At 35.0% G+C, this 18,059-nt stretch overlaps 2 protein-coding genes across 2 annotated transcripts in view; one reads left to right on the top strand and one right to left on the bottom strand.

The window, feature by feature from the left end:
- The window catches only part of LOC111460667, a 5,453-nt gene extending 3,364 nt beyond the window's left edge, over positions 1–2,089 (bottom strand). The window contains exons 1-5 of the mRNA XM_023103883.1: positions 1,715–2,089; positions 1,553–1,620; positions 1,079–1,145; positions 837–985; positions 668–738 (exon numbers count right to left, since the gene is read on the bottom strand). Of these exons, the coding sequence (XP_022959651.1) occupies positions 668–738; positions 837–985; positions 1,079–1,145; positions 1,553–1,620; positions 1,715–1,978 (619 nt within the window). The 5' untranslated portion in view covers positions 1,979–2,089. The remainder of the gene's footprint in view (positions 1–667; positions 739–836; positions 986–1,078; positions 1,146–1,552; positions 1,621–1,714) is intronic.
- A 1,861-nt stretch (positions 2,090–3,950) lies between these two features.
- On the top strand, positions 3,951–17,233 carry LOC111460809 (nodal modulator 3). The gene is made up of 27 exons (XM_023104114.1): positions 3,951–4,265; positions 4,581–4,646; positions 4,876–4,962; positions 5,060–5,116; positions 5,239–5,303; positions 5,404–5,573; positions 6,929–6,990; positions 7,160–7,243; positions 7,577–7,736; positions 8,031–8,146; positions 8,794–8,922; positions 9,469–9,540; positions 9,725–9,820; positions 9,912–9,989; positions 10,515–10,643; positions 10,844–11,020; positions 11,904–12,107; positions 12,196–12,309; positions 12,407–12,654; positions 13,012–13,054; positions 13,145–13,393; positions 13,688–13,918; positions 14,682–14,773; positions 15,656–15,884; positions 16,004–16,360; positions 16,516–16,589; positions 16,687–17,233. The coding sequence occupies exons 1-27, from the start codon at positions 4,167–4,169 to the stop codon at positions 16,793–16,795; spliced, it is 3,597 nt and encodes a 1,198-aa protein (XP_022959882.1). The 5' UTR covers positions 3,951–4,166; the 3' UTR covers positions 16,796–17,233.
- Positions 17,234–18,059: the final 826 nt, after the last annotated feature.

Genomic DNA, 18,059 nt, shown 5'->3' on the forward strand with positions numbered 1-18,059 from the left:
AAAAAAAAAAAAAAAAAAAAAAAAAAAAAAAAAAAAAAAAAAAAGACTAAAAGAACTTGAATGTATTTGAAACATAAAAGAGTATAAATTGAAGTGCGCAATAAAATTTACCTGTTGGTTTACACTTTGCAGCTGAATATTCATAAAAATCATGGTAAAATAATCACATAAGAAGATAGAAAGCAAGTCCATCATTTGACAACAAGATGAATTTATTAACAAACAAAATAATTGGAACGCTCGGTTTGATAAACGTGTCCTGCACGATAAGAATATTGGCATTTTTAACACCATCCATCATATTTGGCCCTCTATCAGGAGTTGTCTTTTGAGGCCTCATTTCTTCCCTCTTAAGGGATGCCAAAAACTTCTGACGGTTCCACATCTAAGTCGCAAAAATACGACTCTACTAAGAAACTGGAATAATTCTCCAACGTCACTGTTACGCTCGTTGCTAAACTTGTTTGTAATCTTTTAATACCAGCTCTGAAACTAATACTTGCTTATAGAGAACTAGCTCTGGGTTCAAGATTAGCCTCTAATAATCTATTGATAATACATGCATACATCCCACAAGAGAAATAATAATACAAGCATACACTCATAGGCCACCTTTATTACTGTAAAAGGTAAAGAATAATTATGTAATTTGGCTTGTATAAATCACCTGATGGGCTGATTCCATCCAAGAATCTACAATGAGGATTCCAGGCATACAAATCGACAAGTTGTCCAAATCTGTTTGCAAAAAGGGGCAATTAGATATTCATTTTAAAAAGTTGTGCGCTCGTGCTGCTTTGTAGGTGTGAAAATGATGAGAAGATAATTTCATGTACTCGTCTCCTTCATTTCCAACGTCTACGGTGTCGCCACTATACAACCGTCCAGGAATAGCATTTCCAATAGAAAAGTGCATGATATCGACTTCATATCCCTTGCACGTTTTGTTCGTGCAAGTATTCTTTCCTTCCTTGCAACCGCCCATCTTAAGACAGACAGGAATTTTGTCTTAGTCTAAAGCTCAAAGCAGCAATGGAAACTGTCAAATAAAGCCATGAAAAACAGCGCAGTGACTTACGTTGTGATAGGTGGCACTCTCGCCAATCTGAAACATGAGAGCAACTGATGGACATTTGGAACTTTCACTGCACCAAATCATCCATAACCAAGAATTACATCCAAAACTTCTTAAGGTACAAATAGATTTAAACAAAGATATGATGAAATAATGTTCCTAAACTCGCAGTTCCAATTCAACGCATGAATTGGTATGCTGCCATCGTGGGGAGTGCTTCAAACGTACGATCATAAAGATTGCCTAACCCCAAACTAGAATCAGAAGCAAACTGAGTTCCAGATAAATTTCCATATCAGGAAGCAAAATTTTAAAAATGGGTACATGTTCAATAAGTTGTCTCGGATTAATCTCCATCCATTTACTGGAAGCCGTGAAAATCGATTAGATGCACGAACATGGTAAAAGGAGGAATCAAGATCAATCACGATTTCGAAAGAAACAAAAAAACAAAACGACATAGTCCAAATTACTAACCCTTTGATGTATCGATAATCCCCATCAACTTGGAGCAAGAAGAACACGTCCCTACCGTCATGTAAAGCCTATGAACGATTCACATACGCCATAAGAACCCCGAAAGAACAAAAGACCAGCAACATGCACACAAATGGTCAAAATTTGAAAAATAAAAAGCACCTTAACGGTCATCTTCCCACCACTGTATTCGTTGTCATCGTCAGGGTCGAGAGCCTGTAAGAGAGAGAACTCGAATCCATCAATGTCCTTCCAATCATCAGCGTGTCCATCAAGAGTAATGACACCGGGACGAAAATCCGCAACAATTCCGATCTCGGAGTCCGATTCGCAGCTCCAGTCGCCGGTTTCCTCGTGGGATTTGACCGGCCCGATCGGCGCGAAAGCAGATACAAGCAGAATAGCAAGAAGAAGAGGAGGAAACATTTCTCGCTGATGCTGATTCTTCTGGGTTCGATTCTGGAGGTGAATTGATTCTGTTGTTGGGTCTGTAGTCTTGAGCTGACCCGGACCTAAAGCATGGGCTGCCGCGGTTGACTATAAATGGCGTCATTTTCTGTTCTGTGTGAGGTTTTTACAATAAAAATTCACCGCTTTTGGCCATTTCCAGGAGTGATCGTCGCGATTTGCGCGAGAGGGAACCCTTGTCGTTCGATTCTATTTAACCCCCCCCTTTTCCCTAATTTACCCTTCATTTTCAACCCAGTTAATTTTAATTTAGTTATAAACTTTATAGTCAATAATTTACCCTTCCTAATTTAAATTTTATAATATTTTTAAATATAGTGTCAATTTTACAAATTTTAAAAAGCATTGAAATTTTTGTCAGTACAGCCCATGAAAGTGTCAGTCAGCTAAGTCGGCTAATTTAGGGAATGATCGTTATGAGGCCTTTTGGAAAGTCCCAAACCAAAGTCATGAAAGCTTATGCTGGACAATATCTACCATTGTGGAGTACTATCTTCATTGTTATGAGGCCTTTTGGGAAACCCAAAACCAAAGTCATGATAGCTTATGCTCAAAGTGGACAATATCTACCATTGTGGAGAGTCAGGACACTAAGATTTAAGGGCAACTCTCCATTTCTAAGTTCGTAGCCTTCGCAATAGCTTTATCGATGTTACCTACCAAATCAAAGGCTTGTTCGGGAAGATCATCTAATTCTCCGGAAAGGATTAATTAAAATCCTCTAATTTGTTTCTGCTAGGCCAACGTATTTCTCGGGGAACCCATAAAGACTTCCGCTACGAAAAAAGGATGTGATAAGAAACGCTCCATTTTGCGTGCTCGTGCTGCGCCTCTTCGGATAATTCGTCCAACCCAAGGATAGCTTTAATGTCCTTCAGTTCTTTGTAACGTTGTAAGGTTCACTCTTTGCGCAGTTTCATAATGTTCTTCACCAACGATCCGAGGTTGTAGCATAGTTGAATCCAAAGGATCTACTGCTGGATAGATACCTTTGGCAGCTAATCCTCTTGGTAGTACGATAGTAGCATCCAAATGTGCAAATGTATGTTTGTCTAACATAGTATTAAAGTCATGCCCCTAAACTTAGTCATGTCGAACTTATTTACCTTTTAATCCATTTTTTTACTCGTTCAACAAATACTTTATACACTTTAAACTCATTTCGCTTAACACAATACGACGGTGTTTTAAACTAAATAGCATAATGTGATCGAGCTTCCCATCAGTGTTTCCAAGTACACGTTGAGGAAATATTAAAGTTTTAAATTATTATTTTAATTGTTCAATTTGTTTTAACATTGGTTCGGTTTAGGAGCTATGCAAGGTGGTATTGAGCCAAAGCCCAAATTTATTAGTTAGGGCACACCTCCGATTCACGTGATCCTGGACCAACTTGCTCCAATGTTATTTTGATATATGACTCGAGAGAATTGTATTTTAGTATTTAATAATGTTCGAGGTAAAACTTTTTTACCACGAGTCATGATTCTACACAAAATGTCAAAATATTACCTTATTAATTGTGAAGTCTCACTAATGCACACAGTCAGTAATTCTAATTATGGCTAACACGTCAACAAGTGGCTTCTCCCTTATGTTCGAGTTGCTTATTAATTTATGTATTTACGTGAACGCAAAATATGGAAAAATACCTATAAAGTATAAAATATCTTCGTGTTCGTGTTGTTTTTAATGATAAATATTAAAATTTTATTTTAATAATATCATTTTTCATGAAAAATATATTTAAAAAAAAATACTCTTAACAGGATTCAATTAACTTCAATCTCCATATTTATTATTTGTTGCATAAAAATTATCTCTAAAATTTAAAATACAATTATTTATTTATTTATTTTAAAATAATCAATATAAACCTACAAATTCTTGTCAGTAATTTAACCGGTAAAATGATAGGCTTAGAGCTGAAATAAATAACCTCGTTGAAACCAATTGGATCGAACACGAGGAGATTCGATCGCGCGGTGACATTTTCGGCTGTGCATTCTTATACCGAAAACCATAAACCCTGTCACCAATCACCGCAAGGCCTGGAGTCTCTCTAAGGCTAGTTCTTCTTCCATGCGACTTACCAGATCTGTTCTTCCCAGTCTGACACTAGCGTGAAGCTCCAATCGTTCCTAAAATGGTGCTCAAAGCAACTGCAATATTCTTTGCGATCTTACTATATTCAATTTCTGTCGCTTCCGCTGATTCAATCCATGGTTGCGGCGGATTCGTCGAGGTAAATGGATTTTCTTTTATGAGTTGTTTAATATGTCCGATCGGAGAATTTGCGGGAGTTTCGTTTGAGATATTTAACAATCCGACGATGTAGGATTTGAGTGAGAATGATCGAGTATGAACTATGAAGTATCTTAGTAATATTGAGCTTGCTGGTGTGGTTCCTGATATGGGTTTACTATGAATTTTAATGGGTGTGCTTTGGATTTGAAGTATTTATTGGATCTCGTTCGTCGCTAGTATTAGATTTATGGAAGCGGGGGTTTTATTTTCGTTCTTATTTGCCGTAACTTAATTATGATCTTCCATGCTGCAGGCAAGTTCGTCCTTAATCAAGTCCAGGAAGCCGAATGACGGAAAGTTGGATTATTCTCATATTACGGCACGTACCACGTTTTTTTGTGTCACTTTTGTTATTATTTCAGCTCGATATCTGTTTTTGGTTAAATGTTTATGATATATGATTCCCTGAACTTAGAATCTCCAATCAAGTCCAGGAAACTGAATGACAGAAAGTCGGATATACTCAACTTTTGTTCTATATCCAAATATCTGCGCAAGAAAAGTTTGTAACTAATACTCGAGTTTTATTACTGTTCCTTATAATATAGGTTGAGCTTCGAACAGTGGATGGGCTAGTCAAGGATAGGACTCAGTGTGCTCCTAATGGCTATTACTTCATTCCGGTGTATGATAAGGTGATTTTTCGTTGAATGTTAGTCTATTAGTACTAGCTATATTACTATTGAAGGATATTGTTTTATTTCATTTTGTATTGTTCACCTCCATTTACAGGGTTCCTTTGTAATTACGATAAATGGACCAGAAGGGTGGTCTTGGAACCCGGATAAGGTTTCTCACTTGCCACTTTGTTATAACTATCAAGCACTTCAACATTTCTTCACTTGGATATATGGTTCACTTGATGTAAATATTGACTTTCCTTGAGTTCTACGATGGACAAAAATTTGTAGGTTCCTGTTCTTGTTGATGACACTGGGTGCAATGGGAATGAAGACATAAATTTTCGTTTCACAGGGTTTGATCTTTTTTGTTTAGTTTTTTCCAAATAATTGCTTACATCTCGATGCTTTTAGTTGTATATAACAAAATCTACTTTTGAAAATCTTTTACTGTAGGTTTACATTATCCGGTAGAGTTACAGGTGCTGTTGGGGGAGAGAGTTGTTCAAATTTGAATGGTGGTCCCGCAAATGTAAATGTCGAACTTTTGTCTCCTAGTGGCGATGTTGTATCTTCAGCATTAACTTCATCTGAAGGGAATTATGTCTTCTCAAATATTATTCCAGGTTTGAAGTAATTTTTATTTAATTGGTTTGTTATAGTTTAATCTGATTACATTTTCTCCAAATGCTAGTTGAATTTTCATTTTTCAAATTAATGTGTAGACCTTTTTCCAACTTGAAGTGAAAAATGAACTGGAACTGAATTTTCTGGGTAATGTTAACATATGACCCGTAAAATTGCACTGTTGGTGTTATAAGATGCTGTTAGACGAACTCTTGTCTATTTAGACAGGCAGCTTCATTTGTTTTAAAGGACAGCTATGGAAATCTGATAGGTAATTGGCTATTTCTATATTTGCTGGAGGAAGAAAATGAATAGCTAAAATTATGATCACTTAATGAAATTTATCTTCCTATCAAGTATCATGAAAATGCCCTCCCCTGACATGGAGAATTTCCTCCATTATTTTTTCATCTCTTTCCTGAACTTGCTTTAAACTTTTTTGCTAGCCAGTCATGTTCTTTGATTAGAGTTACTAGTTAGGAAGAAGAGGATATGAGGTGCTAGCATTGTGCAAGTGTAGGATAGAAAACAAGGTTTTCACTTTTCACCTTTTTGCGTATTTCATTTTATCAATGAAATCTTCACAACTCTTTTAACAAAAAAATCTATTGCCGCCAAGATGGAAAAATGGATTATGAATGAGAAATCCCTAAAAAAGTCCAGTTCTTTCTGTTGTATCTCGCCTATATGAATCAGCACTCAAGCTGGAACCAAGCTGGGAAGGAAACTCTAGGCCACAACCACTTGTTTATTCATTGTGGCTAAAAGCTGCTAGAGTTTTCTCTGCGCAGAGTTTGAGATTGCCTGGTGCAGTCTGTAGACGCTTATTTGTTGCTTCTGGAAGTTATAAGAAGTTTTTTATTTTCACGTCAACTCTATGTCTTCTTTAGGTGGAGAGGAACAAGAAGATATTTTAGGATAATACGCATGGAGTTAGCATCTTTTTTTTTTTTTGGGTTGGACTAGCTATATGTAGCCTTGAGTTAGAGCACTTTACATAGGCTTTTTGTAATTGTAACTTTTCTACCTTATTATTGTAGATTGGAGACATTTTTTATAAACCCCTTTAGGAGGGTGGAAGATGTCATATTCTCCTACCCTCTTTTCTTTGTATCAATTTGTTTTGATTTCAATTGCATTCTTGTTTCTTATCATCCAGTAAAAAGAAAACAAAGATGTTACTAGTTTTTTTGTTTAAAAAACTGAATGCCTTATGAAGACTTGCTCAATAATTTGTTGGTAGTATCTGTGTTATGTTGGTCTCTCTGATTGTGATATTTTCCCCTTTAGAACAAGGATCATAAAACATTTTGACGCATTAGATTTTGTTTTGCATGTACATTTGATGGTGCAGGGGTATATAACTTGCGTGCTTCACATCCCGACTTACAAGTTGAAGCTAGAGGTTCCACAGAGGTTTGGTGTTTTTCAACCCTTGCATCCCAATTCAATTTTATGTTAAGGTTACCGTGCCCCTTTTATTAGTGATTTTAATTTCCACCGTGAGTCACTACTCTAGTTTCCTAGTTCAATTTTAATATGATCATTGCCAAGATTGTGATTTAATAAGGGATCATTTATGCAGGTGGAATTGGGCTTTGGAAACAGTATTGTCAATGATATTTTTAATGTCCCAGGTTATGATGTTCGTGGATTTGTTGTTGCTCAGGTATACAGTCTTTTGGGCTTACAGTGATTCCTTCATTCTTTTATCTGTAAATTTGACTTTCTTCCATGATTTTTTTTCATTTGGTCGAGATTATTGAAGCCACTGGTCAGAAGATAATTTAATCATGACCTCCAAATGTAGCCTTTTGAGAAAAATTTCAGAAGGAATTTCCTTTTTTAGTTTTTTGTTTAGATGATTGAACTAGGAAATCCATTAATGAACTCTATTCTCATAAAATGAGATTTTTGTTGTCAGCTTTTGGAATTTCCACTTTGAGCAACCTTTCTTTTCACCCGATGTGAAGAAAGTAAGATTGTGTGTTTGTTTTGGTAGGGAAACCCGATATTGGGAGTTCATTTTTATTTGTTCTCAGACGATGTCAAAGAGGTTGATTGTCCACAAGGTCCTGGTAATGCTCCTGGACAAAGAAAAGCTTTATGTCATGCTGTATCTGATGCTGATGGGATGTTCAGATTCCAAGCAATACCCTGCGGTAATTATCTAGTAGATGGTTGTCAGTCGTTTTAACTATCAAAGTTCTTAGGTGGAGTTTAATTAGTGGTGCTTGTTTCTCTGGACTACTATTGCAATGGCTAATTGTAGGAAGTTTAGTGTATGTTACTGTTTTTAACCTTTTTCTTGATGTCATTTTGAATTTTTTCCTCCGAGTGTGGGTTTTAAACTTTTCCTGATCTTAAAAGAATTTTTCTTTTGTCTGAATTTACAACAAATATCAGCCAGCTGTAGCATCAATGTGACCAATCTAAATTGATTAATTTTCCTACAGGCCGTTACGAGCTTTTGCCGTACTACAAGGGTGAAAATACCATTTTTGATGTTTCACCTAGCATCATTTCTGTGAATGTTGAGCATCAACACATTACAATTTCTAAAAAATTTCAGGTACTGTTTGTTATTTCCACTACATACCATCAGCAGTTTATCGAAATTGAAACATAAGACTGGATAAGTATTCGATCTAGCATGATCTATATGTTATGCTATCAAAGTTTCTTGTCATGGTGCTTTTTCACTTTTTTTTATTCATTTTCAATAATTCAAACAACGAAAAAAGTCTTTGTGAAAACTATTTTTATAAAAGTTGGAGTAAAGCTCAATGACCAATCTTGAAAACTCTAAAGCTTCGTACAGTCTACAAATAATCATAGAAGTCCATTTATATCTTCTAGTCCAGACTGACTTCAAAGTTGGTGAAACTAAGGTTATTTTGGTCTTCTGTATTTTCTGGTGTCTATATTATCTCTTTCTTTGTCTCTCCAATATAGCAGTGAATCTACATGTAATTTAGTTTCCATTCTGACCATATCTATAATTGAGTTGAATAGCAGCCTTTTATATAGTATATCCTTGTATGCTTTTATACAGATTCTGTCACTTCCATCTTCTTTAATTCTGTACCTTCTGTAAGAAGTTGCTTTAGAGTGAAACAAGATGATGTTATCATGTATAATTTAATTTAATTTAATTAGCATTTGGTTTGATTTTTTAAAAAAAATATGTTTATTCCTGATTCTTGCTGGTTTGCTTAGGTTACTGGATTTTCTGTTGGGGGCCGTGTTGTTGATGCAAATGATGTAGGAGTCGAAGGTGTCAAAGTTATAGTGGATGGTCATGAAAGAGCTGTCACTGACAAGGAAGGATTCTATAAGCTTGATCAGGTATTTTATTTTGTTACATGGGGGATTGGGTTGCTCTGATAAGTCATCTTTCGTTCTTATCCACTCATGAGGGTGAGGACATATCTTTATAAATATATCTTGGTGTAAACTCTCTAATATTTTTACTTCCTATAGTTATACCTCCCTCATTGTAAAATGAGAAGGTCTTTTGTAAACATCATGGATATTGCATCCCTTTTGTAAATTTCAATCATCAATGAAATTGTCTCTTAAAAAAAAAAACTTATGCTAGCAATGGTTTATAATTCCTTATCTATCAAATCAGAAGCAAAACGTATGCTAGCATCATGGTATAATTTTGGAGGTCAAATGCCTGTAAGATAACTTAAATTCTTGTTAGAGTTGAATAGTAATTTATTTTAGGTTTACTCTTAATTATCTTTTTTCAAAAAATCATTATTATAGGCTAAGTTAGTTTTTCCACTATTGTATTGTATATGGCTTCAATAATTGTGATAATTATTTTAACTATTTTGACAAGTCACTCTTTTGATTTTTTTGTTCTTTTTCATTTTAATGTTTTAGGTAACTTCTGGTCATTATACCATTGAAGCTAGAAAGGAGCACTTCAAATTCAACAAATTGGAGAACTATTTGGTATGGTGTTAATTGAAAAATATCTTCACGTTTTTGCTTTGAAGCTTCAGTAATATTACTTATGCTGCTACAGTAAAGTCTGTTTTATATTAATTTCTATATAGGAATTTGTATTCTTCAATTCAACATAAAGGAAGTGTTATTTTCTTGTCCTTTCTTATTCCAACTCTCTTTGCGTGTTCAGGTACTGCCAAACATGGTTTCTGTTGCTGATATCAAAGCAACTTTTTATGATGTCTGTGGTGTTGTTCAGACTATTGGAGATGGTTACAAGACCAAGGTAAAGAATTACATCCTTCAATTTAATCTCGTTTTGTGAATGTAGTCTGCATGTCAAATGATTTGTTTCCATATTCTGCTCTGAACTTTAGGTAGCATTGACTCATGGGCCAGAAAATGTTAAACCTCAAGTCAAACAAACAGACAAAAGTGGCAAATTCTGTTTCGAGGTATGTTACTCAGAAGTAATGGCAATAGCTTGTATGTTTCTCCTTTTTGGTAAAAATGTGGCGAAGAGGCTTTGGAGTTTTTTGTGGTGCTTGATTCCTATTATGTGAATGGAAGATTAACAAATGTGTGTATGCACACTATTTGCTGTGTTCTGAATTTCATTTGAAATTGCAGGTTACTCTCTGAGTTCACTTAAATGGAATATAATATAGTTACAGAAAAATAGGAAGATTCTTGAGAGTATCGAGGATTTTTATGTTAGGTTTGAGATGTAGCTCACTTCAATGCTTTGCTTTCGGTTCAATAGGAAGCACCACTGTCACCAAAAGCAAGGTTGAGACACTAAATATCTTCATAGTGTTAAGACGCTCTAAGCAACATAGACACACAAGGGCATAATGGGCACTAATGCTTCAATTCATAGTGTCTCAATGCTCTAACATAGGGTTTCCTTTTCTTGGATTTTGGTATTCTGGCACTTCTGCAAGTTATTCACGCGTCTCATTATTTTATGCATCTTCCAGGTCCCACCTGGTGAATATCGCCTGTCTGCTATGGCAATTTCTCCAGAAAGTGCTCCTGGACTATTGTTCTCGCCATCTTATGTTGATGTTACAGTAAAAAGCCCCTTGCTGAATGTTGCTTTTTCACAGGTAATATTCTGAATTTCTGTGGACCTCTTAGTCTTATGGTACTCTTGCTGCTTGTAGATTATTCATGAAACCATTTATAATTATGAAAAGGATATTCAACTCTTCCTATTTTTAAACTATTTGTTAGATTCCTTCACATGATAAAGTTCTTTTTATCTGCTTCCATTGATTTATTTTATTTCTTACAATTGATTGTCAAGGCCCTAGTCAATATACATGGTTCTGTAACATGCAAAGAGAGATGTGGTGCATCAGTATCTATTGCCCTTCAGAGATTGGCTGGTAATCTTATTAGTGAAAAGAAGACTATCAGTTTGACAGATGAGAGTAATGAGTTTCTATTTCAAGATGTCATCCCTGGAAAATACAGGATAGAGGTATATAGCTGTTTTACCTTATCATTTATATTTTATCAGTTTGTGACTTTGCTTCGATGGTCATTGAAAATTACCGAACTTGGTTGTGTATGGAATGCATTCTTTACTCCTGCCCTTTGTATTTTTGCATCAGTTACAACTTAGTTACAGCGATTTTTTTTTTTTCTGAAACAAGACTGAAATTTTTTCATTAAAATAATGAAAAGAGACCAACACAAATAATGAAAAGATTCTCATCCTAGTTTCAGCGATTTCATTGGTATGGGGTCTAGAAATGATGTACATCATTTGCATCATCCCTATATCTTATTTGTTTATATCAGGTTCCTTTTCTTCATTAAAAACAATAAACATTTTGATGTAATTATTAGCACCATAGCCTTTGGCATTTGAACGTTGATGGTTGATGTTAGATCACCAATCAACTCAAAAGCCTAATCTAATGAGTTAGGGTAAATTTAATTATATCAACACTTTAAACTCCCCTTCACTTGTGGGCTTGAAAATTTATAAAAGGCCGAACAAATGGAAATCAATATTAATTGGGGAGGAAACGACTTTTTAGGGGTTCAAATATAGGTCGTCTTGCTCTCAGACCATGTTAAATCACCAATCAATTCAAAAACCTAAGCTAACAACACTTTAACACTCCCTTCACTATGTGGGCTTGAAAATTTGTAGAAGACCCAACAAGTGTAAATCAATATTAATTGGGAAGGAAACAACTTTATAGGGGTTCAAACATAGGGCCTCGTGCTCTTATTCCATATCAAGTCACCAATCAATCGCAAAACCTAAACTAATGGGTCATGGTAAATTTAATAATATCAATACTTTAAAAGTTAAACATAATTATACTTGCTGAGCATTTATCTTTTAATAGGCTTCACACTCATCCATTCAAGGCGTGGTTGGTAAAGATGATTGGTGCTGGGTGCAAAATTCAATTGAAGTGGATGTCGGCATTGAGGATGTACATGGAATTCAATTTATTCAAAAAGGTTACTGGGTTAATGTTGTATCTACTCATGATGTGGATGCTTATATTTCTCAAATGGATGGGCCACTTATGAACTTGAAAATCAAGGTTAGGTCTTCTTCAAGTCCTAAAATTTTGTTTTACTCTCTATGGATGTATCAGGCACGAGACTGTAATTGATCATTGTGTAATGCAGAAAGGTTCCCAGTACATATGCGTGGAATCTCCTGGAGTGCACGAAGTTCAGTTTTCCAACTCTTGTATCTCTTTTGGGAGCTCATCAACTAAAATAGACACATTAAAACTAGAGGTATTGTAATTTTCCAGATTTGTATTTGATGATTGTACCTGTGTACATTATTTTTGTGAGACTAAATTTCCTCTCATTGTTGTCAAATATTTGTCAGCCGATCTATTTGAGTGGAGAAAAATTTCTACTAAAGGGGCAAATTAATGTTGATCCAGTCTCACTTGGAGTATATGAATTACCTGAAAGTATTCTGTTGAACATTGTTGGTGCGGGAGGCAGTGTGATTGATAATACTGAAGCCAAACTTACCTCCGATGCCAAGGATCAATCAAATTCTGTCTTGTATGAGTACTCTGTCTGGGCCAGCTCTGGAGAGGAACTCACATTTGTTCCTGTGGATACCAGGTCTGCATACTGGAATTTTATCTTAGTGGCCTGAAACTATAGCATTAATGGTTCCTTACTCTGATTGAATCTTAGTGGCTGATTGGCTCTGTCTTGGATATCATCTAACCTGATGTTAAATGAGGGATTTTAAAGTTTAAAGAGTGAAGTGAATTTCCTATGTGTTCATGTTGAACTAAATTTTGTATGTATCTCCCCCCCACCCCGGCCCCAACCAAAAAGATAAAAAGAAGTGACAATACTCGGGTATAATTTAAAAAGAATTTATTCTTTCGCTTAACTGATTGCTTTTAAGTTAAGTACTTTAAGCTGATACGGCACCTTGATGTTTCTGACTTAAAACTGTGCTCGTTGTAGGAATCAGGAGAGGAAGATCTTGTTTTATCCTAGATGGCATCATGTGAGTTTTACCTTTTCTTTCTTTTCTAGTTTAAGATGTATTGTATTATGCTCTATTATTGTGAGCTTAATTTCCAATATGCTTCATCAGGTATCGGTGAAAAATGATGGATGTCAAGATTCTATTCCTATGTTTTTTGGTCGGCTGGGTTTATATATTGAAGGATCAGTTTCTCCCCCTCTTTCTGGGGTTCATATCAGGATTATTGCTGCTGGAGATAGTTCCATTGCTTCCCTGAAGAGTGGGGAGTTGGTACTTGAAACTGCCACTGATATCGACGGTTCATTTGTTGGGGGTCCTTTATATGATGACATAACTTACAGAGCTGAGGCTATGAAGGTGTGGAATGTTTAGTTCGACAGTCATTTTGTGTTCTCTCCGCTATATACCTGATGTGGTCTAGATTTCATAACTTTTCCTTTCATTTTTTATTTTCTACTATTTACTAAAGTTACTGTATTTTTTGTCCTCTCAAGTCGTGTAGCTGATAAGCCATGTTTTATATTTGTTAATCAACAAAGTTTTATCTGGAGCGTGTTGGACCTTAACCATTTTAGCCATTTTTTTGTTCTAGTATCTGCTTACCATCTTAGTCATTTTTTTTCTCATTTTTGATAACATTTTCATTTGCAGCCCGGCTATCATCTGGAGCGTGTTGGACCTTATTCATTTTCATGTCAGAAGCTTGGTCAAATTTCTGTGAAAATTTATTCTAGAGATAATAGTGAAGAACCGATTCCTTCAGTGCTGTTATCTCTGAGTGGTGACAATGGTTATAGAAACAATTCAGTGTCAAATGCTGGTGGAGTATTCCTTTTCAATGATCTTTTCCCTGGAACTTTCTATTTGCGTCCGCTACTGAAGGTACTTGAAGAATTTATTTAAAATGATTTGTTAGTTTTTCCCTCTGGTCATCTTTTCCATTTTTACCTGCTTGGTTAGCCTTATATCTTACACAAAGCTTAGTGACACTGCAATTTGGATCCTAAGATTCATTTTTGGACTATTCTGATAATTAATATCTGTAGTAGTTTAACTTAACTAAATAGCTGGGGCATATTTGTGGTATGAGGCTTCAGCATGAACTAGATCGATATCTATTTTATAATTCCTTTAGTCCTCTATTGGATGTTAAATGTTCCGTTGTTGATAATTAGACTTCACTAAAAAAAAAAAATTCATCATATTTGCCAAGACAATTTGGTAATTTGGAAATTTGTTGGGAAAGAGTCAACTTTTGGCATTTGGTTTTCTTCGTTTTCTAGATGGTCTAATTTGCTGAAACTTTCCTTTTCTTTATTGGAGGAAATTTCATCTCTCCCTTTGGCTCTCTATTGGTGTTAAGTGTTCTTCCTTCGAGCAATTATAATCTAAACTCACATTTATCCATAGTGATTTAATTTGAACTTCTTAATCTGAAGTAATAGTCATGTACTCTCATCCCTGTGGAAGGATGATTACAACAGATAGAGGATGAAAAGATATTGCATAGACTAAGAATTTTTTTTGAAGATTCCTGAAGTATTCTTCAAATTGTCAAAAGAAAAAAAAAGCATAATATCACAAAACTCCTTTGTAGTTAGAGTTGGCAAAGAATGACGGTTTGATAATTCGCTTTGTTTTGTAGGAGTATGCTTTCTCACCGGCAGCTCAGACAATAGAACTTGATTCTGGGGAATCCAAAGAAGTTAATTTCCAGGCTACCCGTGTGGCTTACAGGTTCCTTATAGCCTCTATCATGCATTTTTTCTTCTATATTATTTTTCACAATTTTACAAACATATTTTTATATACAGTCGAAGATTATCAAAATTTAAGGAGTGTTTTAATTAATTAAATTATTTCTAGGATATTGACGAATACTTGCAGGCATTTTAAGAGAGTATATAGCCAAAGAACTTGGACATACTTGTCTCTAAATCTTTTTCTTGCAATATTATCACGAGTGACATTTAGGGAACGATAGCTGATTGTGTAACCTACGTGGCAGTCCTGTAAATGATGGCCTTCAATTCTTTGTTTGATCCATCTGTTCTTACTTCAAGTCATACTTATCACTGTTATCAGACTTGAATCGGAACATAGGATACACTGACATACACACATGGCATGGCATGAACATGGCCACTTAACATATTCTGAAAAATTAGAACATTGACAAGGCAAAGACGTGTTCAATGAAATACATTTTAAAAAGGTTTTCTCTAGACATGTCTACACATATTAATGCTTTCATATACTTTTACATATATGATATAAACTTGTACCCAACAAAAAAGTTATCACTTCTAAATATTTTTCTCTTTTTTCTCTATGAATGCGTCCTCCACATCTTGATTGAGCCTCAATATGTCCCTAATGTGTTTGAGCATGTTTAATAGATTTCATAAACTACACTGAAAAATGAGCGCTCTGAATCACAAGCTGGATAGCATCTTCACAAATAGTGTACATTCCTTTTAGATTAAAACCTTAGGTGAAACTTTTAAACTATTCTATCCTCTATAAGGGCGGGAAAACCATTTTGAAGTAAAATACCCTGAATCTAGTAAAATTTTGTGGTATTGCAAGATGCTAAAATTGTTCCTTCAAACTTTTCAGTGCTATAGGTGTGGTGACACTACTATCTGGCCAACCAAAAGAAGGTGTTTCGATTGAAGCCAGATCAGAAACAAAGGGTTATTATGAGGAAACGAAGACAGATGCACTCGGAAATTATCGTTTGAGGGGACTGCTCCCTGAGACAAATTACATCATAAGAGTAGTTCAAAGAGAGGATCAGGGCAGTGCCAGAATTGAGCGTGCATCTCCTGGAGCAATAACTGTCAAGGTCTGATATAAGCCAATATATATTGTGGGACTTGGTAAAGCATATGCAAAAAAAAGTAACACATTTTTAGTGCTATTATTTTCAATATCTGAAATCTATGTATCGATCAACTTTGGCAGGTTGTATCAGAGGATATTAAGGGATTGGATTTTCTGGTCTTTGAACGCCCTGAATTGACCATTTTGAGTGGCTATGTTGAAGGAAAGAAAATTGTGGGACTAAAGTCAGGTTTGCAAGTGGAAATCAAGTCAGCTAGTGAGACATCTAAAGTCGCGTCCGTATTCCCTTTGCCACTTTCAAACTTCTTTCAGGTAAAGGGCTTACCCAAGGGTAAGTACCTTGTGCAACTACGATCTAGTGAGCCGTCAAGCACCATCAAATTCGAGTCTAGCATAATTGAGGCTGACTTGGAGGAGAATAATCAAATTAACGTGGGCCCACTAACATACAAATATGAAAATTATCACCACAAACAGGTTAGTGTTACTCTCTGCTAGAAAACACTTTTGTGGGAGTCTGTACCATTTCGTTCTTGAAGAGCTGAAGTTCATTTCAATTTTCCTGTACTCCTACTTCTAGTTTAATACCTAAACTGTTCTCTCCTTCTCTCCCTCCTTTTGTTGTTCTGCAGGACCTTACTGCAGCACCGTTGCTCCCGCTCGTTAGCGGAATCTTTGTGATTATACTTTTCTTCAGCGTTCCGAGGTAACGTGAAAAAATTTCCTTCCTCTCAATTATGCTTAGACAAGCCTGCTGCCATTTGCAGATTATAATACATTTAACCCATCCTTTGTTTCTACAGAATTAAAGATTTTTACCAAGCCACGGTGGGCTCATCAGCATCATCTGGATTCGCTGTAACTACAAAGAAAGAACCACGGAAATCAGTTTTGAGAAAAAAGACATACTAAGAGAACCAACCGTCTTTCAGTGTCTGAGAGTGCAAGCATCTTCAATTTGGTCAAATTTTCGGTTAGCTCGATTGGCAACCTAACGCAGCTGGGATACGGTAGGCGTACAACCTTAGTAGTTAATTAAACTTAGAGATCAATGTTTGTTACAACCTACTGGAATTGAATAGAGCTAGACGTTCTATAGGTTGTACGACTGTGACCTTGAGTTCTTGAGGCCAATGTTTGTTCTAAACTTTTGACGTGTAGATCAACGACTGGTCGAGGTGGTAGTCCTTGTACACAATTTTGATCTCTAGGCTTGATGATGCAATGTTTATTTGCCATCATGTGAGATTCATTCTTGTAGGAGTTACTCAGGATTTAGTTAAACTTATTTCCACATTTGGAACAGATGAGAAATAAATAGAAAGACCATTGGTAGGTTTTGATGTTTGATTTCACACTTTCAAATGTTTTGTTTGCTTCTTTATAAAAATATTTGGACGAACACACTTTTTTTCTTTTACGATGAATTTATCTTTTAATACCTTCTCGTGTTGACATGTTCATAGAACGACCTCTCGAGTGAGTATGCATAGTTCAATAGTAAAAAGTGCTTGCATGTTAGCGGGATGATCCCTCGAGTCCAGCTCTTCTCTTCCGTTAGCTCTTGGACATGATCTATAATTCCTACCACAAATTAGGCTATATAGGTGAGAAGTTAGGGACGATGTTACTAAGATTTTGTATGTAGATATTTTCTTTGATATTTTCACATATTCATGGATTTAACATTGATTTAACATGCGGATGAATTGACATTTCTATCACAATACTAACAAAATATCAACAAAATGTATCATAATTTAAATGTAATATAGGATAAAATATCTTTAATTTACACCTAATATGGGATAAAATATCTTTAACCTCATTTGTTTTACCTTTTATCTTGAATTTTGAGTTTAGTTTTTTATCATTATTTTTCACTTTTTGTCCTTTGTATTGCTAGTTTATTAATTAATTTAATTATATAATTAAATTAATTAACTATTATCACTATCAAAATTAATTAAAAAATTATGCAAAATATTAAAAAGTCAATATTCATAGTGAAAATTCAAGGATATATATATATAAATATAAATTTTAATTTAACTCAAAATTTAGAATCAAATTAAAATTAAACTCGAAAATTAAAGATAAAAAATATAATATTTTGAAATATAGGAACTAAATAGAAAATGTATTAAAAAAATTATAATATCTTTTTTCCCAAGTA

The sequence above is a fragment of the Cucurbita moschata genome, unplaced genomic scaffold (assembly GCF_002738365.1).
Source record: "Cucurbita moschata cultivar Rifu unplaced genomic scaffold, Cmos_1.0 Cmo_Scf00024, whole genome shotgun sequence".
NCBI classification, from domain to species: Eukaryota; Viridiplantae; Streptophyta; class Magnoliopsida; order Cucurbitales; family Cucurbitaceae; genus Cucurbita; species Cucurbita moschata.